This window comes from Lepus europaeus, chromosome 23 (genome assembly GCF_033115175.1).
Source record: "Lepus europaeus isolate LE1 chromosome 23, mLepTim1.pri, whole genome shotgun sequence".
In the NCBI taxonomy this organism is placed as follows: Eukaryota; Metazoa; Chordata; class Mammalia; order Lagomorpha; family Leporidae; genus Lepus; species Lepus europaeus.
In genome coordinates, this window is record NC_084849.1 from 23973370 (window position 1) to 23998536 (window position 25167).

A 25167-nucleotide genomic window follows, 5' to 3' on the forward strand; every position below is an offset into this window, starting at 1 on the left:
CAGGGTAGAAGGGTACACAGGGGGCCAAGAAGTGAGTTATTGCTGTTGCTGGAGTGAGGATAGGTGGGGGTGAACGACCTCTCATCAAGGATCTATTTCTGTCAAGGCCCGCCCCCCTTGCCCCGGGGCTTCCAGTCAGTCATGAGAAGGCTGACAGTTCCTCCAGTGCAGGGTTGGGAACTTGTGATTATGCCTAAAGTGCTTTGTCCAGAGCGTGTACAGGAAGCAGAACCCCTCTGCAAGCCACTCCGGAGTCTCCCTTTCAGATTCTGACCACCCTGTAAGGTCCCCTCCCTACGTTGGACTGGAAGAATGAGTAACTAAAGGGAGAGGCCTTGGCTGATGGCGAGATCAAAAGACGGATGGCCGTGGGAAAGCAGAGGCACGGTCAGTGGCCAGCATGGCCAAGGTGCAGAGACTCACTCACCATCACAGGCCCCGTCATCAGCAGGGAGCACCCATGGCAGAACTCCCCGAACTTCCCCCAGTAGTCCTTGTGGCAGTACAGCTTCCCATCCTTCTCATAGTACCAGTTGGTGAGGGAGTCTTGGCACTCGGAGCACCTGCAAGGCAAGACACAAACGGGGACCTTCCTGGATGCCTGAAGCCAGGCCACAGGGCTGACCGCTGGTTCCCAGGTCTGACCACGAAACCAACAGCACCCACTGGGAAGGCCAGGATGGGGGCGAAGTTACAGCTTAGCGCTCTTTTGCCCACGAACGTCGGCTCAGCTTGAGCGGGGCCCCAGAAACCAGCTCTGTGCTGCCGCCTCTGTAGACACTCCACTGTCTCTTAATCTCTGGGCCTTGGAGCTCTTTGAGAACCTAAGTAACAGCCAAGAAATCCCCTCCCCAGAAATGCACACCTAGGGAAAAACCGTGCATCCAATTTGGGAGTGTGTAGCATCCCAGGTCCTCCGAAACACAGTGAGTTCCCCCCTTAGAGGCCCTCCAGGTCAGACCCTTGACTCCACGAGCCAACGCACTCAATCACATCCACCCTTCACTACTGAGGGGCCAGGGTGTTCTTGCCAAAAACAGGGTAAGCGCGAAGAAACTTGTCGGGCAAATCCAGGATGTGGTCACTCTGCGCGATAACTGTTCCAGAGTCTTCCACAAAGTTAAAGTCATGGGGGGGAGAGGGGATTTTAAAAGGCCTGGAGACAACAACTAAATAGGACGCCTCCACCTTGTAGTTTTGGGTTGAAAAAGGAAACAGCCACAAGTGGTACTATGTTTTTTGGAACTAGAAAATCTGATTTTGAAAGACATATTTGTATTATATTTATAATAATATATTTCTTATATATTTATAATATTTCTTATATATTTAAATATTACTTGAACTATACAAATATTATATATTTTATATATAACTACATATTATTTGAACTATATATATATATTATACTGTGAAATAATTGCCGATTTTCTTAAATCTGATCATGAAACCCAGGTCTCCGTTAGCACCTTGCAAGACCGAAGCGTTGGACACGCAGCTCCCTTCTAGCTCACCACCTGTCCGCACAGGTGCACCTCCCAGCCGGCCAGCCCTGTTCTCGGGCCAGCCGCGCACACCCCTCCTCCTTCTTTGGAGCCTCCCAGCACACAGAGCCACGGCCCTGGAGTCCTGGCTGCCATGTTCCTTCAGTTAAGGCTCCCCGCTCTTGTCGTCAAGGGCTTGCGCCACTCACGTTGCCCACGTCCCCGTTTCTGAGAGGCAGGGTGGGGCTGGCCTCTTGGCTTGAATCCTGATCCTGCCACTTTGGAATTGCGTCACCTTTTTGGCGAGGTCCTTCATTCCTCTGACCCCGTTTCCTCACCTGGTAAATGGTCTGCTGTGAAAGTTCAATGAAATAATATGTATTAAAAGTATAGACGGCCTATGTAACAGTAGAGAGTGAGTATGGAAGGAGCTCAATGAACGGTAATGACAACGCTAACATGATGGTAGCTCATGTTACTGTGCAGCTTCGGACAATTTCTTTCCGTAGCTCTCCTTGACAAAATGTAACTAACAGTGTCGGACCACAAAGAACCAGTGTGAGAACTGAGTAAGTCCACGGATGAGAAAGTCTCCTGCAGGCAAGTGTATTATTATAATAACTCGCTTTGCAATGCAGATGGAAGATAGAAACACAAGGTGCCCTACCCCATCTTTTAAGAGCTTATAAAGAGTCGAGGAAGACAAAAGTCTAAATGAAACAAGGCAAGATGAGAGGCCACGATGAGTGTGTCACTTCTGAGCACGGCAGAGGCACAGCAGGGAGACAGGACTGAGCCGAAGCAGCCCAGCTGGAAGGTCTGGAGAGGCAGGACCCTGGGAGTCCATTTATCTTTCGGGAGCGCTCAACAACATTCCTATTCGGCGGCTTTCCTGCTTGTCCTATGGTTTTGAGAGCTGGGGATGGTGTGAAGGGTGTGGACCCCAAGTGCCTAGCACCATGCAAGGAAGGTGGAGGCAGAGAAGACATTGTTCCAGGGACATGGTTCAAATCCCTCGCTGTGTAAGATGCACGTTGGATGAAGCCTACGTCGACAGACAGATGTGGCTTCAAGTTCTTGGGTGCTGCGTGTGCTTGCACAAGCCCTTTTTCCTTCCCGGGTTCAGCTGCCCCACCTGCAGAATGAGGGGGACAGACTGCACACTGCACTCCAGATCCCTCAATTCTGTGTCTATCTCTGTTTTTCTCTAGTCGATCCCAGGTACAAACTACAGCATCACACTACCGGAGTGGTCCTGGGCCAGCCCCTTCGTCTTCTTGTTCGTGACATGGCAGTAAGGTCTGTAGGGTGCCTAGCAGAGGGCCAGCACTGGAGGCAGGGGCCTGCTTCCTACCTTCTGATGCACACCTCCTGGGTGGGCACCTGCCTCCCTCCCTATACTGAGAGCTCCTGGAGGACAGAGCCGGTATCCCATTTACACCTGGTGGACTCGGCACCTAGCAAAGGACCTGGCAGAGTAGGCCCTCGGCAAATGTTTCCAGATGGAAAACCAGAGAACCGGCAAGCCTGGGTGGGAGAACAAGGGTTCTGTGGCTCACGCTCACCAGACCCTGCCTTTCTCCTGTGTGCCGTGGAGGAAAGCTGGTGCAAGACGTCTGCACCCAACTGCAGGCCCGGGCTCTGTTACGCCTTCACAATGGTATGTGCGCTGCAGGGCATGGGAGCACCAGAACACACCCTCCCTTCTATTGCCAATATCCTGCTTTTGTTCACTGCAAGTAGCCCAGGCCAGGCCCATGTCGGGGAGCAGGGAGAGAAGCGAGTGCAGGCACGCAGGACACGGCCGAGCCGGCCTGCTGGGGAGCCACCCCGTCGGCGCAGGGGCCTGTGTCAAGGATTGCCTTTGAGTGGCCCGGCCAGCTATATGGCCAAAGCTGCAGCCATAGATGCCTTTGAGGGACAGGAGTGAGGGCTGTGGGTCCTTAAGCTCTGTTTCGTCACAGAACACAACCGGGTTCTGAGCTCACTGGAGACGTTGCCGAGGCAGACTTTGGAGTTGTAACCATATCCCCAGGTACTGTATGAGTTGCTTTACACTACCTTTGACCCTAAAAGGTAGTAGGGTCATTCTGGTTTTACAGACCAGAAAGACTGAAAAGCAGAGTCGACGTTAACGTCACCCAAACCAAGTGACGGAGACAGAATCTGAACCCAAGTGTACTTGGCGAGGGAGCCTTGTCCCCATCACCCGAGGGACACAGCACTCTCGTGGCTGGATCCCGGGCTTCTCATCTGTGAAGATAAGGACGCGAGGAGCCATGATGGCTCCAGTCAAGTTCCTTCGGGTGTCACCACTGAGCAGTGTTTCTCCTTTAGCTCCAAGACATTAAATGGCACAACTAATGCTCCCCTGTGTTCACAGTATCCTGTTCCCCAACAGTCTGTTCTCTGAAGTAAAGAACCCAGAACACACTGGATCCTTCGTGCAAGTGGAAGGTGCTATTCAACAACGTCCCACCTCGGATTCTCCGAGCCCACGGTCACCGAATGTTCTTCCCCCCAAGTGAAGGCACCCTCCCCCGGCCCAGCTTTCAATTTTTGAAAATTTCAAGTAAAAGTCAAAATCTGCTCTGGCTGCAGGCCTACGGGCGGGCTGCTGGGAGGCAGGAGAGCCGACACCAGGGCTGATACTGGCCACCGCCCTCTCCTGATGAGCCAAGGTGTCCAGGGCTGGAATCTTCAAACGAGGGAAGATCATGGGAAGCCACTGAGGCTGTGCCTAAAGACCCCCTCCCGGGTTCCTCTTTCCCGGAACAGTACCGAGGGCCTGGGCCGAGTGAACAGAAAGAACCCTGGTGGCCGGCGCAGATCACACGGAGAGGTCCTTTGAGTTAGCAGAGATTGGCTCATCCCCTGAGATTTTCACAGACAACTTTCATGTTCTACCGGTCCCACCTGAGTCCAGTTACCCTGTGACTCTGAGCCCCGGCTTCCTCGTCTGTACAGGGAGGACTGACAAAGTCTTACGGAGGTGTAAGAAGTAAATTACGCACACATGCTTCAGATGATGGCTGGCTCCCAGCAGGAGTCCATGGGAGTTCATTTGCTTCCCTCCCTAATCTGAGAACACCACGGGGGAAATGTAGACAGAGCCCTTTCCCTTCCATGCCCATGTGTTGCTCGGTGCAGAACCCAACAGCGTTTTGTAAATAGAGAAGCAAGGTCCTAAAATGATTTGTTTACCCAATCAATTAGAAGTCCATCAGTTCTAACCCATTCCTATCAATTAAGGTACTGGCTGTGCAGCTGGCATGGGTGAGAACAAGCAGGCAGCTGGGAGAAGCCAGGTGAGATAAGACTCAAAAAAAAAAAAAAGTTTACAGGTAAATCTGAATCCGCCCCCTCCCCAGGCCAAGGAAGTGGCCATTGTTACCATGGATTTACAACAAGCCCCCCAGGCCCCAGGTTGGATGCTCACCCTCAACCTGGCCCGGTGAGCAGCCAGTTGTGGGGAAGTTCCTTCCAGCCTCTGCCTCTGAGCTCTGCCTAGGGAAGCTTGCTCCTCTAGAGCCTGAGTGCACCAGGCCTGGGGATGCCAGCTCTCCCCGCCCCAGGCCCTGAAGGGTGGATACGACAGGGGCGGAGGGACTCTGGCCCACCAAAGCCCAGCCTTTTACCACCAAAGATCCCTTGAATTACTCCTCCTTCCTGCAGCTCCTGTAGACTGAACCAGTCTGTCAATTAAGCTGTAATTATTACAGAATATGTTGTTATCCTACTTAAAAAAAATTAAACACATAATGAGCCCCTGATCAGCAAGAAATAAGCGTTCCCAGAGCGTGTTGACTCGGTTCCAACCAAAAGCCAGGAAACCCTGAGTTTCAAGTAATTCGGTGCGGTCACGCTACAGTGAAAGATATGGCCTCCGTTCTTGGGGGAAACAGAACTGGAGAAGAGCTTCAGGGCCTCTGAGGAGCCACACGAGTCGCAGGGTTGAGAACCGAGTCCTTCCTGTCTCGGACGAGGAGAAAAAGTGTCCCAGGGGACGTAAGGCCGCTGCCCAGGGCCACTGCTAAGCTGGGCAGCGCTAAGAATAATTTTCCCCTTTAAACATGGGTTGTTTTAGAGCACAAAGGTGCACTTGTTTTCCTTCAGAGATAATGTGTAAACCAAGCTCGTTAAATACACTAGTGGACAGGCAGGGAGACCAGAAAAAGAAAAATCCTTTAAAGACATTGGACAAAAGTCATTTTTTTTGGTGAATGTCAGCCTGAGGTGTTTTCTCACTTGGGAATGCACCTGCAGTCACAACTCACCCCTCATGCTAATGGCATGGGCCGGGAAGGCGGGGCAGGGGGACCCTGTGTGGGGCCCAGAAATTACCTTCTTCGCTCCCTGCTCCCTCCTCCCTCCCTCACACGGTCCCCGTAGAATCTGGTTGCGTCACTTTCCCTGCAACCACAGCCCCAGAACTCCTGTGGACTTTCCACTCTCCCAGAGGCCTGGGGGTCCAGGACTTAATTTGTTCCACAGAAACCTGGCAAGGGCCCTATTCAGTAGCCCCCCACCCCTCATTCTCCAGAGGAGGTCCCTGGGCGGGCACCTGGTCAGCCAGGGGCACCTCCTATCCTAAAGGAGGGGCTGAGAGACTCACACCCACACCTGGGTGGTCCCTCCCCTGGGGCACTGAGGCCCTAAGGCTATCTCTTCAGAAGTGGCTGCAGGAATGTGGCCTCTCACGTGGGGGAGGGGAGACTCCAGGTGGGCAATGGGGAGGGGGGGCGTGGTGAGGTCACCAGGCTCCCCAGAGGGCAGAACAAGATGACAGAGGACAGCAGGGTCTGAGTGGCTGCACTGGGGGCCCAGCCCTCCAAAGCCCAGGTGGGGGCTTTCAGTCTCTGTTGTAGCTCCAGGCCACCCTCAGTGTTCCTCCGGGCTCCTGAAGGAACACCCTGCCCGCAAGCTGCCTCTCCCAGGATTAAGAAAAAGCAGCATTAACGAGGACCTGGGCTGGGGCTGCTTCCACACCCGGCATCTGGACCACCTCCCTCCGATGCTCAAGGTCAATGCCATGGGCCCTTCAACATGTCTGGTCATCCGTCCCCTTTCTCTGCTCTCAGCTGGGAGAGGAGAGCAAACCTGAGAGTGGTGGGGGATGGGTGTGCAGCCCCACCCCCCAAAGGATGAAGGGAAAACTCAGACAGCCAGAAAAAGCCAGCCAGGGAGACCCCACGTGTTCACTCCGTTGAAACCAGTTGCCTCATCTGTAAAATGAGAGATTAAGGGATAAAGTGCCTGGTGGAGTCAGCACCGGGGACACGTTCCCTTCCCCGCCGCTCACCAGGGTGCAGCGATTCCGGGAAGCCACCCAGGGGATCCTGCTTTGCTGCCCAGGGCCCAGCCACCTGACTGGCACCCCAGTGGCGAGGCGTTGAGCGCCAGGAGCTGGGCTGGGGGAAGCCAGAAGCAGAAGTCAACCATGACCACGGGTGCGGGGGAGGCAGCCCTTGGGACAACAGACTGCTCCCAAAGAATAACAACAAGCCCCACCCCAGGCAGGAACCGGCTCCATTCCGCAAGAGACCCAGAGGGCCAGAAACCCCCTGGGGAGTTTCTACTACTGAAGGTGGGCAGTGAGCAAAGAACGCCCGCAGAGGTGCTGGGGCCTGGGGGCAGCGCCTGCCCTGGCTCTTCCCCAGCAACCACGCTCACCTGGGAGCCCAGAAGCCCTTCAGGGCCAGGGGCAAAAGTGCCTGCCATTAAGAGAACAAACATTTATATGGGGGCCTACTGTGTCCCGGGCTACCCACACCCAGGTCTTCCACACTTTGGCAGAACCTGCCCGTCCTGCTTGTTGGGACAAATTCCTGGGCAGGCAGCATGGCCCGCAGGTAAGACAGGCGAGAGCTGGGAGAGCAGCGCCTTCCCTGTGCTCGGTGACACGAAGACCTTCTGGAGGGTCCCCCAGGTGTGTCTGAGAAGGAAGGGGAGCCGCACACACCCCGTCGGGGAGCCTGGGCCAGGGCAGCTCTGCCTGGCAGCAGCGAAGGCCGAGGGAGAGAGGCAGAATCACAGAGAGACAGAGGTGGGAGAAGGACTCGGAGACCCACTCACCGAAACGGGTCCCTGGAGGTGAAGTAAGCTGGGACGGACAAGTAACTCCCCATCTTCTTCCCACAGCAGACAAACAGGCTCAGCTGCAAACCCGGCTGGGAGGGCCTCAGGCCGGCTGCAGCCGGCCACCATGACAGGCCCAGGGCTCTCGGCACCTCTGGCTGGCGGGGCGGGCTGCCCGGCGCTCACCTCTCCCTCCGGAGCCGAAGGGGCGAGAGGACTCCAGGCCACTCGCTCCCCGGCAGATTCCTGCAGGGGCTCATGGCTGGCCCGGCTCCTCCCTGGTTCTCAGCGGCTCCGGCGGCCCCGGCAGCCCCTGGGGATTGCGGGAGACCCACCTCTCTGCCTGAGGCTACAGGCTACACACACACAGGCGTTCCTGGGCTGGGGCCGGTGACTAGCTAAGAAAGAGGCGCTGCTGTCAAGTTAGCCTTCTTCTCCAGTCCCTCCCCTGAGTGAGGGAGGGAGGGAGGGAGGGAGGAAGAGGAGGGGCTCCTCAGCGAACCGAGGTGTGTGGTTGGAGCAGCTGTTAGGAAACAGACCTTGCAGGCAAGGGGTGGAGCTGGGCTGGAGCGAGGCTGCAGGCAGGCGCCACAGACAATAACTGGGGCCGGCTGCATGTCCATCCCCGGGCTGGGCTCAGGGCAGGCGAGAGGGCCAGTGTGTCTGACTCCAAACGTCCCCAGCCCAAGGAGCTGCCTAAAGGACAGTAACTCTGCTCAGAGGTAAAGGGAAGCCCAGGACGCCAGCTCCAGGCACAGCCCCGCCCCCCCGAGGGTGGGGGCGGGGGCGCCTGGTGGGAGGGGCAGGTCCAGCGATCCATCCCCAGATGCCGGGTGGCATCTGCTCTGTCCAGGCACCAGGGCCGCCATTCATCCCCTCCCTCTGCCTCAAGAGTTGGCCATTAGTGGCTGCCACTACATTCTGCAGGGCAGGGCAGGGCGGGGCAGGGCAGGGCAGGGCAGGGCAGGGCTGCAGATGATGGGAAGCTTAGAAAAATGTCCCAGATGACTGACGCGTCTCCGCACTGTGCGCATGCTTGTATTTCCTCAAGACAGGAGTTACCCCCACTTTATAAACACGCAAAGTGTACAGGGCGATCCCTGAAGGTCAAAAAGCTGCTCTGTGGCAGGGCCAGAATTTGCTTCATATTAATTAATTAAATTTCATTTTATTAGAGAAAGAGAGATCTTCCATCTGCTGGCTCACTCCCCAAATGCCCGAAATAGCTGAGGTTGGGCCAGGTTGAAGCCAGGAGCCAGGAACTCCATCCGGGCCTCCCCCATGGTGAGCAAGGACTCCAGCCATCACCTGCTGCCTCCCTGGATGCACGTCAGCAGGAAGCCGGACTGGAAGTGGAGGCGCCGGGACTTGAACAGGCGTTCTGAAGTGGGAGGCCGGGGGTCCCGAGGACACCAGACACCTTCCACTGGGGCTGGAGTTTAAACACAGGCCCACGTGACTTCCGGGCTATAGCTTCATTCTGCCTCTTAAGGGGAAACACCTCTTTCAAAACCCTCAGCAAAGGGGCTGGCACTGCGGCGTAGCGGGTAAAGCCACTGCCTGCAGTGCTGGCATCCCATATGGGTGCCAGTTCGAGTCCCGGCTGCTCCACTTCCAATCCCGCTCTCTGCTATGGCATAGGAAATTAGAGGAAGATGGCCCACGTGCTTGGGCCTCTGTACTCATGCTGGAGACCAGAAAGAGGCTCCTGGCTTCGGATGGGCCCAGATCTGACTGTTGCAGCCATCTGGGGAGTGAATCAGCAGATGGAGGCACTTTTCCTCTCTCTAATTCTGTCTTTCAAATAAATAAATTTTTTAAAAAAAGCCGACGCCATGGCTCACTTGGTTAATCCTCGGCCTGCGGCGCCGGCATCCCATATGGGCACCGGGTTCTAGTCCCGGTTGCTCCTCTTCCAGTCCAGCTCTCTGCTGTGGCCTGGGAGGGCAGTGGAGAATGGCCCAAGTGCTTTGGCGCCTGCACCCACATGGAAGACCAGGAAGAAGCACCTGGCTCCTGGCTTCAGATGGGCATAGCTCCAGCCATAGCGGCCATTTGGGTGGTGAACCAAGGGAAGGAAGACCTTTCTCTGTCTCTCTCACTGTCTGACTCTGTCTGTCAAATAAATTAAAAAAAAAAAAAAAAAAACTCAGTAAGTAGACTGGAGCCCAGCAAGGTCACCAGTCCCCCTCTCTCCTTCAATCACTCTCAAAAATACCATCCACTGGCCTCAGTAGGCAGCAATGGTAACCATGCTTCTCAAACTGAAAAATGGGGCCTGGTGGGAGAGAGGGCCTGGGATGCACAGTGGGATGATGGGCCTAGGGATCTGGAATGGAAGCCCACTTACAGAGCCCCTGCAGCGAGGATGACCAAACCAGAGCCTAAGATCCGGAAAAGCCCCTCATCCCCATGCCTGCAGAGCTGTGAGGTTTGAAAAAGCAAGGCTGCTGGAGGAGGCTGGGGAACACCAGTGACACCGGCTCTCTCCAAACAGGCACACAACCCTCTCCCCTGTACAGGGTCAGAAGTCACCTTGCAGCTTCTGTCTCTCGCTGCAAACCACAGCAGGAATGCCTGTGACAAAGGTGGTGGCTGAGTGACATGAGAGCCTTTTCCCAGTCTTCCACCTGGGCACAGGGACATCAACAAATGTGCTGAGAGGTCAGGTTTGCATCTTGTTAATAAACTACCACTCATTTAGTGCTTAATCCGTGCTGCGCCCTGTGTTAAGTGCTCTGTAGTGTCTCTCTTTTCTTTCTTTTCACTTTATCTGAAAGGCAGAGATCTTCCATCTGCCGGTTTGCTGCCCAAATGCCTGCTGTAGCCAGGGCTGGGTCAGACCAAAGCCAGGAGTCCAGAATTTAACCTGAGTCTCCCACGTGGGTGGCAGGGACCCAAGTGCCTGAGCCATCAGTGGCTGCCTCCCAGGGTGTGCATTAGCAAGAAGCTGGGTCCGAAGTGGAGAAGCCGGGTCTTTTTTTTTTTTTTTTTTTTTTGACAGGCAGAGTGGATAGTGAGAGAGAGACAGAGAGAAAGGTCTTCCTTTTTGCCGTTGGTTCACCCTCCAATGGCCGCTGCGGCCAGCGCATCTCGCTGATCTGAAGCCAGGAGCCAGGTGCCTCTCCTGGTCTCCCATGCGGGTGCAGGGCCCAAGAACTTGGGCCATCCTCCACTGCCTTCCCGGGCCATAGCAGAGAGCTGGACTGGAAGAGGGGCAACCGGGATAGAATCCGGCACCCCGACCGGGACTAGAACCCGGTGTGCTGGCGCCGCAAGGTGGAGGATTAGCCTGTTAAGAAGCCAGGTCTTAAGCCATATGGGGTTGGGAGTGTCCCGACCACCGTGCCAAATGCCCACTCCTATCCATCATATTTAAACGGCCACTGTGTGGGGTGGATGTCCTCATCCCCATTTAACAGAGGAGGAAACTGAGGCTCTGAGCGAGTGGTGTCACTAGCCTGAAGACAGGCAGCTGGCTTCCAGGGCCTGAGCAAAGCCGACTCTGGAGCAGGGGTCACGGCAATCTGCCTGTGAAGGGCCACGGAACAAAAATATTTTAGGTTCTGCAGGCCACACAGACTCTGCTGCAGCTGCCCAGCTGTGCCTGAACAGTGCAAAATCATACAACACAAATGCACGTGGCTGTGTTCTGCTAAAACTTTATTTATGGACACTGACACGTAAACTTCGTGTAACTTCCACCCGTCACCAGATGGTCTTTGGTGTCCCCCCCTCCCCCTCACAATCACTGAAAAACAGAAAAATCACAAGCTGTATAAAGACAGGCAGCGGGCCACGGCCTGCCCACCACCTCTGCATTCTAGAGCCACAGCGCGCCGCGGCCCTGCCCACCGAGTCTGACAAGCCCTGCCTTTAACCCGTACTACTCACAGCTGAAGGACCACAAGCACAGAGAGGCTGATCACTTGCCTGAGGTCACCCAGCCGTGCAAGTCAGAAGTGGACTGAGGCCCTGAACCCTGACTGCACAGTGTAGACTGAGCTCTACCAGGCTGTACCAGAGCTTGGCCTGGGCCCACGGCCAGACTGTCTGGGTTTGCATGCGACACTGCGCTGCACGTAAGCCCTTGGCACAGAGTCCGGAACACATTAAGGGCTGATAAATGTTAGCTGTTAATACCATTAAGACTATTGTTACCACTACCATAGGCTGCTATGAGGTCGTTAGCAAGTCCCTGCCTCTGTCTGGGCCTTGGTTAGGTGTCTAAATAGCTTCCAGCTTCAACATTTTCCAGCCCCAGGAGGCTGCGAGGGACTCCGGTTTGCCCTGAGTCTCAAGCTGAGTGTACGCCTCTTGAAGTCAGCCTTGAGGGGGTCAGGATCCTGGCCTTGGAGCCCCCAAGGAGGAGGTGGAACAGATTGGAGGGGTGGAAGAAGGGAGGAGGACAATGCACAGGACTCGGAACCGGCTGCCCAGTTGCAGACCTGGGCGCTCTCTTTCTTACAGCCACAGAGCCAACTATTTCTCACCGAAAAATCTGTTACGTTCTCCTGCAATTTGATCAGGCAAGAAGGGGCCCCAGATGAAGTCTGGAACTAGCAAATTATCTTCTAATTGCACCCTCTGATTTCCATCTGATGAACCGAGTGCAGATGGAAGAAAACGCAAGCCACAGAGCGACCAGGGCCAGGGGCCCGTGAGCATAACTCCTCTTGACATTTCACACAGCTCTGCTGTTCCAGTGGCGGCGGCGCCGTGAGTCGGTGTCTAGGAATGCGAGCAGGAGGCTCGGGCGTTCTGCTCTCCCCCCACTCCCTTCACAAAGGACTCGGTGGGTGGGTGGCTGCGGGGATAGTGAGAAGACGTCTCCATGCCATGAAAACTGCCTCCCCCTGGAAGAGGGGCAGCCGTCTCCCCCCACCCCCACCCCGCGGCCTGGGCTGGAGCGGAAGCCCCGCCCAGGCGGAATCCATTTGACCCCTGTAAACCCAGACTTCAGGAGGAACCTCTCGAAAGATGGATCACCAGATGTGCTAAGCTGCTGGCAGCTCAGACCCGCGTGTGTGGTTCCTCGGGGCCAACTTCAAAGGGCCCCAACCACCCAGAACTGGGAGGTGAGAAGTCACAGGCGAGAGGGTGCATGTCCCCCTCCTGCCCTTGGAAATGGGTCCCCGGTGGAGAGCTGCTCTTCCAGGTCCCCAAGCCTCTGGCAGAGCACTCGGCAGTTACGGCTGCCAGAGGCGACCGCGGGGATCCTTGCATAAAATGGCAGGAAAGGAGCTAACCTCCTGCACGTTTCAGGCGGGGAGCTGAGCAAACGGACTCAGAACCAGCAGAGACAGGGGGCTTCCAGGTGACTGCATCTGACAGGCTGCAGAACAATGGCCCCAAAGCCGGCAGTCCCCAGGGGAGGGCTCCGGCAGGGGGGAGGGGTGGCGAATGAATGAATCACCCCGCCTCTCCTCTCCTGCGACGGCGGCTCTGGTCACATCAGGGAGCTGTCTGTGTTCACTTGAGGCCCTCTGTTGGCAGGGAGGACTCCAGGCAGGGAAGGGACTCTGCTGCCTAGGTGAGCCCGGTCTGTCGCTCTCCTGCCTCGGCTGCTCCCCTCCCACTCCCCACACAGCAGCAGCAGCAGCACTTTCACTGCTGGGGACTTTGCCTAGGGAAATGCTCCGACACACGTGCAGACACGTGTTCAGTGTAGCATGGTTTCACACAAAAACATCAGGAATGACCCATGTATCTGTTGATGGAGGCAGGCCAAAAATAACAACATAGCCACACAATAGAATACAATGCAGCTGTTAAAAATAATGAGGTAGGTATGGAGCCGGTGCTGTGGTGTAGTGGATAAAGCCACCGCCTGCAGTGCCGGCATCCCATATGGGCACCGGTTCGAGTCCCGGATGCTGCACTTCTGATCCAGCTCTCTGCTGTGGCCTGGGAAAGCAGTAGAAGATGGCCCAAGTCCTTGGGTCCCTGCACCCATGTGGGAGACCCGGAAGAAGCTCCTGGCTCCTGGCTTCGGATTGGCGCAGCTCCATCCATTGCGGCCATCTGGGGAGTGAACCAGCAGATGGAAGGCTCTCTCTCTCTCTGCCTCTTTGTAACTCTGCCTTTCAAATAAATAAATAAATCTTTAAAAAAGAATGAGGTAGATCCTAGGTACTAGAACACAAACTGTCCAGGGTAAGATGTCAGGTGAAAAGTTCACGTGGCAGGGCAGGTGCAGCAGCTGTCACTTAGGACACTTCTGTTCCATACGGCAGTGCCTGGGTTCTGGCTCTGCCTCTCTTCCAATGTGAGCCTCCTGCTAATACTGCACCGTGGAAGGCAGCAGGTGACGGTTTAAGTACTTGGGTCCCTGCCACCCAAGTGGATTGAGTTCCCAGCTACAAGCTTCAGCCTGGCCCAGCCAGAATGACTCAGTGGATAGAAGATCTCTCTGCCTTTCAAAAAAATTATTATTTACTTATTTTTAAAGGTTTATTTTATTATTTGAAAGACAGTGATATATAGAGAGTTCTTCCAGCCACTGGTTTATGCCCTGAATGGCCTCAATGGTTGGGGCTGGGTTAGGCCACAGCCAGGAGCCAGAAACTCCATCTGGGTCTCCTATATGGGTTCAGGGGCCCAAATACAGGGCCATCTTCTGCCGCTTTTCCAGGCATATTAGCAAGAAGCTGGATCGGAACCAGAACATGCTGGCATCTTAAGCTGTGGCTTAACCCACTGTGCCCATAGCACCAGCCCCAAACAAATAATTGTTTCAAAAAAGCAGGACTTAGGCCAGCTCTCTGCTGTGGCCCGGGAGGGCAGTGGAGGATGGCCCAAGTCCTTGGGCCCTGCACCCGCATGGGAGACCAGGAGAGGCACCTGGCTCCTGGCTTCGGATCAGCACGATGCGCCGGCCGCAGCGGCCATTGGAGGGTGAACCAACGGCAAAAAGGAAGACCTTTCTCTCTGTCTCTCTCTCTCACTGTCCACTCTGCCTGTCAAAAAAAAAAAAAAAGCAGGACTTCAATATTTGAAAAAAACGTAAAAAGTATCTAAATGGAAGGAAATGAGTGCTGTTTCATCCTGGCTTTATGTCTCACTGCTTTCACGCAGAAGCTGGAAGCCACGTGGAGTCTTCTAGGATTATATATAAGGATTATATGTAGACATTTTAAGCAAGGAGATTATCCTGTACACTCTCTGAAGCTTGGATTTTTTTAAAAAATATTTTATTTTATTTATTTGAAAGGCTGAGTTACACAGAGAGAGGGCGAGACAGAGACAGAGAGAGAGAGAGCTCTTTCATCTACTGGGTCACTCTCCAAATGGCTATAATGACTGGGGATGGACCAGTCCAAAGCCAGCAGCTGGGAAGTCTATCTGGGTCTCCCATATGGGTGGGAGGGACCAAGTATTTGGGTCATCACCTGCTGTCTCCCAGGGTGTACATTAGCAGGAAGCTGGAATCAGGAGTGGAGCTGTGACTTGAACCTGGGGTACTTCAATATGGAAAGTGAGTGTGTCAAGCAAATGTCTTAACTACACATGCCCACTGCTGAAGTGCTTTTTTTAAAAAATATATTTATTTATTTGAAAGGCAAAGTTATAGAGAGGCAGAGAGAGAGAGAAAGAGAGACAGAGAGAGAAAGAGAGAGGTCTTCCATCTGATGGTTCACTCCCCATTTGGCCGCAACAGCTGGTGCTGCGCTGATCTGAAGCCAGGAACCAGGAGCTTCTTCCGGGTCTCCCACATGGGTGCAGGGGCCCAAGGACTTGAGCTATCTTCTACCGCTTTTCCAGGCCATAGTAGAGAGCTGGATGAGAAATGGAGCAGCTGGGACTGAACCGGTGCCCATATGAGATGCTGGCACTGCAGGCAGCAGCTTTTTAAAATGATAAATGAACAACAAAAGAAGTCCCATGTCTTAGAGTAAACACTGCCTCACACTTTGTCCAACAGCAAGAACTAGCAGGCGCACTGCACTCAGAACCCCAGGCTGTCACTTCAGCTTCCCCAAGTGCTCTGGCCACCTCCTGCCCTGCTCCATTTCCTGACCTTGCCACATAAAGTTCTCCCCAGTGGCACCCCAGACCTCTGCTCTCGTGGTTACTTTACAGCCTCCTAGGTCTCCAGCTGTGGCTTTTTTGTCGTTCTTACTGCAGCCCCAGCTCCATCAGAGCACTCATTCTCCTGAGCGGGATCCCCTTGATGTGACCCCAGGTGCACAGCACACAGCAAAGGCTCTGTGCCCACGTCTGCCTCCTGTCCGATCAAACTGTGTGGGTAGGTGCCCACGGATGCCTGGTAAATAAACACACGATTCAGAACGTCCACTATGAAGGACACTACGGTACCAGAAGCGTGATGACAACAGGTGTTTAAAAAGCATTTTCAGTTTACAAAGAGCTTTTATAGTCATCATCTGGTTTAGTGCCTGTAACAACCTCTCGAGAGTACCTACAGCACAGGCAGGGCACGGGAAGCCCCGGGATATTAATCCAAGTTGACTTGGCAGAGAGGAGCAGGAGCGAGATCTAGAGCAGGCTCTGCCGATCTCAGATCCACGCCCTTGCTTATCAAGGCATTTGAGAATCTTCCTGGGTATGCTGGGCTCTTGCATTTGATCTTCCTGGATTTCCTGCCCGCATTCTTGCTGTCAGGATATTATGGAAGAGCTTAGTAAATGACTTGTAGAGATCCAAGAGAGGCCTCATGATGAGTAACCTACGAAAACGTGGAGTCAAGTCCACTTAGCCATTACTAATTCTCTGCAGCTGGGTCCCAGTGATCACCGAGTTTTCTAAGTGCAACCGTTCCATCATCTGCCCCGAACTTTCCAAAAGGAGTCAGATCAACAGGATCAGAGCTTTACTTTTCCCAGGATCTCTTTTTCCTCCAGTTTGAAAACAGGGCTATTTCCACTTTTGTTTTACTAACAGATTCTCAGAGCCAGGTACGTGGTAGGTTTGGCACTAATAGTCATCGTACTTTTGGGGTATCGCCCCATTCACAGTTTCTCCAAAGTTGCTAACAGCAGTTCCAACACGGGGACGATATTTATTTTTATTCCTTTTTTTAGTACACTGGGATATAATCTCCCTGGTCTGAAAGTTGGAACACATTGCATGTAACTGGGAACCCTCATACGTTTGGGCTGCCCGTTCTCCACGCCGACTTTAAAGGTTAAAGAGCAGTAGGGGCTGGTGCTGCGGCACGGTGGATAAAGCTGCCACCTGCGGCGCTGGCATCCCATGTAGGCACTGGTTCAAATCCTGGGTGCTCCACTTCTGATCCTGTGAGTGTGCCTGGGAAAGCAGTGGAGGATGGCTCAAGTGCTTGGGCCCCTGTACCCATGTGGGAGACCCAGACGATTTTATTATTTTTTTAAAATAAATCTTAAAACAAAAGTTCATAATCTTTAAAAATGGTGGGGGGAGAGGGATTGGGCTAAATCTCTACAGTTCTATCCAAATGCCAAATTCTGTTCTTTTCTCTTTCCATTATACCTGATTAAGATGGATACAGGGCCCAGCTCTGTGGAGCAGTGGGTTAATCCTCTCCCATATGGGTGCCGGTTCTAGTCCTGGCTGCTCCTCTTCCAACCCAGCTCTCTGCTATTGCCTCGAAAAGCAGTAGAAGACGGCCCAAGTCCTTGGGCCCCTACACTGGTGTGGGAGACCCGGAAGAAGCTCCTGGGTCCTGGCTTCAGATTGGCCCAACTCCAGCCATTGCAGCCATTTGGGGAGTGAACCAGCAGATGGAAGACCTTTCTGTCTCTCTCTCACTGTCTGTAACTCTACCTGTCAAATAAATAAATAAAATCATTAAAAAAAAAAAAAAGATGATACCAAGGGGGCCGACACTGGGCATAGGGGGTAACAACACTGCCATCCCATATGGGTGCCAGTTTGTATCCTGGCTATTCCACTTCCACTCCAGGTCCCCAGCCTGAGGAGAGCAGTGGAAGATGGCCCAAGTATGTGGGCTCCTGCTACCAATGTGGGAGACCCAGGTGAAGCTCCCGGCTCCTGACTTTGGCCCTGCCCAGCCCTAGCCATTGTGGCCATCTGGGGGGTGAAGCAGCAGATGGAAGACTTCTCTCTATTTCCCCTCCATAACTCTTTGAATAAACAAATAAATCTTAAAAAAAAAAAAAAAAAAAAGAGATGGATGCCAAGTACTATCTTTTGCCTGGGACTTATTAACATGACATGATGTTCTAGAAGTAGTGGACACTTCAGCTCTCACTTCAGGAAACACTGAGTTCCGTGAACTAAGTACTGAGGTGGGAAGGCTTATATGTAGTCGCATTCAGTTCTCATAGTCCTGGGAGGCTGGGGTTGTCATCTCCTTCTAACATATGAAGGAGCCAGGGGTTAACACAGAAGGTTATTTATCGTTCAAGGTCACAGGTCCAGGAACTGGCAGAGCTGAGATTTAACCGAAGTCTTTGGACTCTAGGCCCAGAACACTAAAACGGCCTCAAATAACTACACTTGCTATTTGATTTACTGCAGTATTTCTGAAAGTGTGGCCAAAGGAACAGAAGCACTGGACTCTTCCGGGCTGCCTGTTGGAGAGGCAGATTCCCGGACCCCACTGCTGCAGGCAGAACAGCATCAGAGTGACCGAGAGCAGGGCTAGCAGCATGCACGTTACGGAACAGGCATTTGGTACAGTGGGTAAGATGCCTGCTGGGACACAGTGTCCCAGAGCAGAGCTCCTGGCTTCAAGTCTCGGCTCTGCTTCTGCTTCCTGGGAGGCAGTGGGCAGCCGCTCAAGTGGCTGGGTCACTCGCCACTCAGGGGGGAGACGGACTGAGTTCCTGGCCCCCAGGGAAGTGGGGAGTAAGCCAGTGGTTCGGAGCTCTGTTTGTTCATCTCCTAAATAAAATAAATTTTAAAGTATTAAAAAAAACCCAATATGCATTTTACGCAAGCTCCAGTGTTTCTGATGCACACTGAAACTCCAAACCACTGCTTTATTCCTTCCTAAGTGCCTTCTACTTTATTTCATTTTACTCTCATAGTAATCCTGGAGGTAGGCAGGACCCATCACTAGTATGGCCTGCTATAAACGAGGAAATGAATGCAAAGACAGGCTGTCCACCTTTTAATTCGGAAAGTAGCTTACTAAAGCAGTGTTTGGTGACTGACAATTTGTGAATGAGCCTTGGCTCACTGGACTTCTGCCTCCCTGTGTCATTCTTGCTCGTGGTAACTCCACAGTACCTGCCTGTCGCTCCTCAGTGACACTGGCGTGCCATTCAAGGTGTGGTTCTAGAAGACAGGGCCGTTCTATCGAGAGACTACCTCTGGAATGAAAACAAAGTCTACAACAAACAAACGTGAGAGATGACATCAGCCAACTTCAAGAACAGCTGCAGGTTCTGTGTTACCCAAGGGAGCAGAGCAGCTGATCAAAACCGTGGCCAGGCACTGTCGGGAAGGTGTGACCAGAATATGATTGACACACAGAAGCAAACGACCCTCACTCAAGTCTGGCACAAGGCGCTCAGGGTTTTTTGGGTCACGGTGGGTGGCCTGGAGGAAGACAACTGGTTGAATGTTCTGTCCCAGGGGAGAAGGGACTCTAGCCTTTTGTAGGGGCAAGGAGAAAGAACAAGGCAGAGTATTGCAGAGTGGAAGGCCATCCACTGAGGCTTTGGCTTTGCTGATTTAAGACTCAGGAGTTGGGACTGGCGCTGTGGCGCAGCGGGTTAATGCCTAGGCCTGAAGTGCCGGCATTCCTTAGGGGCTCCAGTTCTAGTCCTGGCTGCTCCACTTCCAATCCAGCTCTCTGCTATGGCCTGGAAAAGCAGTGGAAGATGGCCCAAGTCCTTGGGCCCCTGCACCCACATGGGAGACCCAGAGGAAGCTCCTGGCTCCTGGCTTCAGATTGGCGCAGCTCCAGCCGTTGCAGCCAACTGGGGAGTGAACCAGCGGATGGAAGACCTCTCTCTCTCTCTGCCTCTCCTCTCTCTATGTAACTCTGCTTTCCAAATAAATAAATAAATCTTAAAAAAAAAAAAAAAGACTCAGGAATACTGGAGGTCTAATAAATCTTGCTTGTAAACCTTAAAAAAAAACCTCAGGGGTGACAATTAGAGACTGAGATTCTACTGCACCGCTCACTTCCAAAGGAAAGGTCTTGCCTGGGAGGGGACCGCAGAGCAGAGATGGTGATGCAGCATATGGAAGGCCAGAGAGCCACAGCAGCCAGCAAACACCCTGACTGCTTGCTGTACGCTGGGCGCTCTGCTAAGCTCTGGGCAACAAAGACGAACCAGATCAGGCTCTACCCTCAGAGAACTTCTGCTTGTAGATGTGTACCCCAAGAATGCCGCCACATGTGCCTAACGGATACTGCCAGGTCTTAACTGAAGCATGAGGGGCTGGCGCTGTAGCACAGCGGGTAAAGCCGCCGCCTGCAGTGCCAGCATCCCATGTGGGCGCCAGTTCAAATCCTGGCTGCTCCACTTCCAATCCAGCTCTCTGCTACAGCTTGGGAAAGCAGTGGAAGATGGCCCAAGTCCTTGGGCCCCTGCACCCACATGGGAACCCCGAAAGAAACTCCTGGCTGCTGGCTTTGGATTGGCCCAGCTCTGACCGTTGCAGCCATTTGGGAAGTGAACCAGAGGATGGAAGACCTCTCTCTCTATGTAACTCTGACTTTCAAATAAATACATAAATCTTTAAAAACAAAATAACTGAGGCATGAGGAGAAGACCACAGAGGGAGAAGTCTCCTCTGATTGCTGGGGAGGGGTGAGGGGGATCTGGTGGGGCTCGTCCACAGGAATGGGAGTGTTGGCTGACTCCAGCAGGCTGCACACCAGGCACACAGGAGACATTCCAGACTGAAGGAACAACATGTGCAAACGCACTGGGGCATAAAAGAGCCCGGTGTGCTCACAGACACTGAGCAGTTCTGTCAGCTGCAGGCAGGGCACACATGGGCAACGAGAGAAGCCTGGGATGCTGGGAGCAAGCAGGTGCGACTTGCAAAAGACCAAGTCTGCCAGGCTAAAGAGGTACCCGTGGGCAGCAAGGAGCTACCAGAGGTGTTTAAGCAAGCAGAGGTTCCCCCCCCCAAAAAAAAAAAAATAGAACACAAACACAAAGAACACAGAGAGGATGCTGATCCTTAGCTGCCAGTTCGGCTCCCTGGATGGGCACCTGCACCTCAAGCCTACGGCTGGCTGTTGTCTGTGTTCACGTGGAGTTTGCTGGCCCAGTAATGTTTCCATCCAGCAGCTGTGCCTTTGTCCTGGGGCCACATCTCTACTGACTTGCTCATCTGACTTTATTTTTAAGATTTATTATTTACAGGACCAGCACTATGGAATAAAGCCACCGCTTGCAGCGCCGGCATCCCATGTGGGCACCGGTTTGAGTCCCAACTGCTCCACTTCTGATCCAGCTTTCTGCTGTAGCCTGGGAAAGCAGTAGAAGATGGCCTAAGTCCTTGGGCCCCTGCACCCATGTGGGAGACCTGGATGAAGCTCCTGGCTCCTGGCTTCGGATCAGCGCAGCTCTGGCCATTGTGGCCATCTAGGGAGTGAACCAGCAGATGGAAGACCTCCCTCTTTGCCTCTGTCTCTGCCTCTCTGTAACTCTGCCTTTCAAATAAATAAATAAATCTTAAAAAAAAAAAAAAAGGTAGAGTGACTCAGACAGAGGGAGAGATGGAAAGAGAAAGAGAGAGAGATCTTCCATCTGCTGGTTCACTCCCCAGATGACCACAACAGCCAGGTCTGGGCCAAGCTAAAGTCAGGTTGAAGCCAGAAGCCAACCTGGGCTGCCACTTGAGTGGCAGGAGCCCAGTACGTGGGCCACCTTCTGCTGCCTTCCCAGGTGTATTAGCAAGGAAGCTGAATCAGAAGTGAAGCAGCCAGGACACGATCTGACCTCCAATATGGGATGTGGGCATCACAGGCAGCAGCTTGGCCCACTGTGCCACCGTGCCTTGCTCGGACTCCTTCATTTCAACAGCCAAGGTTTGTACGGGCTCTGAGCACATAGGGTGTGCCCGCAGCGTCTGGTGTCTAGCCACCCACTGCTGCTCCGTGACACCGGCACAGAACGAACACCTAGCTTCCAGCACCAAATGCTGCAGTCACACGGATGTTTCTCTGGCTGCTCTGGGAGAAATCCTTCGCTTTCTCTCTCCTTCAGCTGCCTAAAATGCTGGAGGACTCCTGCTGTCACAAAGCAGCGGCAGGCCCAGGAGCAGTAAATCCTGCTTGCGGAAAAGCCCCAGAACTCTGACACCGCACAGGACATCTGCCCAAAGGGCCTCCTCGCTCACTGTCAAACGGCCCTGCTGCCTGCGCTGCCGTGGGCACGGGGCACCCTCGCTAAGGGGCTGAAAGTGCCTGCCGTGGTCCACCAGGCCACCCAGGCCTTGTACCACCAGCTATTCAACTGCTTCAGTTGGCCCACAAGAACACACCAGAGAGAAGGCACGAGGAGTAGGGTTGCTTGGCTGAGAAGAAAGTTGTTGGCAAAAAGGATTTTTCTAGATCGCGTGTCTTCTGAGCAGGGGTCAACGCTGTTAGCACCTTGGTGAATAAGGCTCACTGGTAGTGACTGACATGATATGAATCCCAGCAAGCTGGCTGGCTTCCCCCTGCCCTGTGTCGTAAGACGGGGGTCCCCACTGCAGTAGCTCAGGGAAAGCCAGCCTGGGACACCTAGGCTCTGGGAAGACCTGCTGCCTTCACACAGGCTGACTCGGAAGACAAGGGAGCTCCGGCTAAGCTGGTGGAAGCTACCAGGGCCGACCACAGTGGCAGGTACGATGCGAGCCACTGTCACGAAGGAGCGAGGTCTTGGGTCCGAATTCTGGCTCTCACTGTCAAGCTGGAAAAGGCAAAGCCGAAGGAACTTACACTGAACTGGGGTTTCAATGTACAGCATTCAGGGTTCAATACATAAAAATAGTAACTCTTCCCCAGCCAGTGTTTGTTGGGGAAAAACAAAACAAAACTCTGAAGGCAATGCCAGAAAAGAAGCCCTTGCCCGGCAGAAACCTGAAAACCTGCCCTCATCCACAATCAAGGTGCTGTGTGATCTTAGGCAGCCATTATACCTCTCTGGGCTTCTATTACAAACAACAACAAAACCACACCTGGTAGGTCAATGCTGCAAGAAACAAGGAGGAAGAGGGTGTGGACAGAGAAAGACTCCTGGCAAATCACCCAGAGACCTGTGCAGGGCTGGCGCCAAGGCGGATGCCCCTCATCTGGGCCCGATTGTTTTGGTCTTCTCGTCCAGAAAGAGATCCTCGCGATATCTACAGAGGCACAGACACACTGTGCTGATTCTGGACTAAGCACGTCCCAGCCCGCATGTCTATTTATCAGCCGGCAACTGAGACCGGAACTCCTGCAGCCCGTATCCAGGCACGCATTTCCAGGGCTTCCTGCAGAAAGTGTCTCTGGGAGCATGGACTTAAAGGAAGGGCAGGCCGGCGCCGCGGCTCAACAGGCTAATCCTCCGCCTGCGGTGCCGGCACCCCGGGTTCTAGTCCCGGTCGGGGCGCCGGACTCTATCCCGGTTGCCCCTCTTCCAGGCCAGCTCTCTGCTATGGCCCGGGAGTGCAGTGGAGGATGGCCCAAGTGCTTGGGCCCTGCACCCGCATGGGAGACCAGGAGAAGCACCTGGCTCCTGCTTCGGATCAGCATGATGCGCTGGCCTCAGCGGCCATTGGAGAGTGAACCAACGGCAAAAAGGAAGACCTTTCTCTCTCTCTCTCACTATCCACTCTGCCTGTCAAAAAAAAAAGAAAAAAAAAAAAAAAAAAAAAAAGAAAGGAAAGGCAAACGAGCAGCCATGCAGAGAAACCTCATGCTGGCAATGGGCAGTCAGCCAAGCTAGCCCTGCCCACAACAAAGACACACCCCCCCATGACCAAAGCCAAATTCAGCCCCTCCAAGGGGACGTGCCCTTCGTTCTGCCTGACATTTCACATTGTGTTTTGCTGGTGACCACTCTTTGTTTATTATGTTGGCTTTCGAACCAAATTTTAATTGAAAAAAAAAAAATTACTCCTTTAGACAAGTGGGACCATCAGCAATGCCTACGTAACTCAGCCCCGGGAGACATGTGGCTCTCTGGCAGCTAGCAACAAGTGGCTGACACTTCGCAGGGTCCCACTCCCAGGGCTGCCCATGGCTTCACCCATTTCCCCCTCGCACAGCACCAGCAGGTGGGTGCTAAGTTGGTGCCTCCACTGTACAGAGAGGAGATGAAACACAGAAGGGGTAAGTAACTCACCCGAGGCGCTCAGCCAACAACTGACAGGACCAGAACTTGAACCCAACCAGTCTGGTTTTCTTCTAGACGCTCAGCTACTGCATGGTACTCTCTCACTGCAGGTTAACCCTAATCACTTTAACCCACAGAAGACAAACTTCACTTCCAAGTTCTTGGGGGAACCCCAATCTGTCCACTGTCTTTCGCACTAGAAATCACCTACAAGTCTAAGACACCAGGCAGCTATTCCACTTTGTCCACTCCAGACTTAGTGGGCATCTTTAGCTAATGCTATCTTTCAGAGATAAAATTTCTTAGTAACTCAAACAAAAACACTAACGACGGGGCCCGAGACTTTTCAATCTGCAGAACAACTGTAGATCAGCGAGGGCCAGAGGAAGATGAGCAGCCACAGAGAGAACGTCACATCCTGGCGGGGGTGAAGTTATGCCACAGTGGCTGAACTCACGCTTCCCCGACTGCCTCTCTCCAGGGGCACCCAGGCCCCGGGACTTGTCCCTGCCTGGACTGTACTTACAGAGGAGTGCTGGTCAAGACCTGCTGCTGGAGAGGACTGCGCCCGCCTCCCTGGCTTCTTCTCGTGGCACAGGCTACAGCTCTGCCTTCTACCTCCCCAACAACCCAATCGATGTCTGAAACTGACTCCTCTTTGCCATTGACAGTAACTGCAGCGCGGGGGCCACTAGGGGGAGGATGTGGGAGCGGGAGGGGAAGGCAGGGAAAGGCCCTGCTCACATCACATCTCTTGGTCATCTCTGGCAATTCATGCAGCAAATGCCCCTCCGATGCCAACGCTGCACTGCTCAGAGGTGACATCACAGGGGATGGCCCTCACCAAGCTGTGTCATTCAGGAGGTGGTCACATGCACAGACTGAGCAGAAAAAGTTTCATAGGAAAGGTCTAGGAAAGCATACAACGGGAACCTGACCTGTTCTCCGAGGGGGAGGGGTGACTGGTTTCCTGAGCCACGCCAGTCAAGATCTGCTGGGTGAGCAGGAGTTGATGAGGCAAACGGAGTGGGAGGCGCGCTGGGTAGAGGGAGCAGGGTGAACAAGGCCCTGTTCTGAAGGAAAGCGGGTGTGTTCTGAGCCCTGGGAAGAAGAGCAGGTGGCTCTGAAGACAGGAGGAGAGGCCAGACGACGTGGGGCTCTCCCGCAGGCCACGTGAACGACCTTGGTCTTCATCCAAGGACACTGGAAAGCCGGGGCAGTGTTTCAGTTTTTGCTTTTAAAGCTCGCTCACTCCAGCTGCTCTGTAGGTAACAGATTTGAGCGGTGCATCACGTGTGCGGGAGACAGTGGAGAAACGCAGGTTATTGGAGCTGTACAGGTCAGAGGTGACGGTAGTTTGGAACAGGGTG

The 25167-nt window shown here is 53.7% G+C and overlaps 1 protein-coding gene across 3 annotated transcripts in view; it reads right to left on the reverse strand.

The window, feature by feature from the left end:
* The window catches only part of LIMK2 (LIM domain kinase 2), a 67456-nt gene that overhangs the window by 18082 nt on the left and 24207 nt on the right, over positions 1–25167 (reverse strand). Inside the window, exons 1-2 of one of the 3 annotated variants that reach the window (XM_062182095.1) lie at positions 7898–8002; positions 428–563 (exon numbers count right to left, since the gene is read on the reverse strand). In XM_062182095.1, the coding sequence (XP_062038079.1) occupies positions 428–445 (18 nt within the window). In that variant the 5' untranslated portion in view covers positions 446–563; positions 7898–8002. Of the gene's footprint in view, positions 1–427; positions 564–7559; positions 7877–7897; positions 8003–25167 lie in introns of those variants that run through there. The other 2 variants (XM_062182094.1, XM_062182093.1) reach the window with 2 other exon arrangements.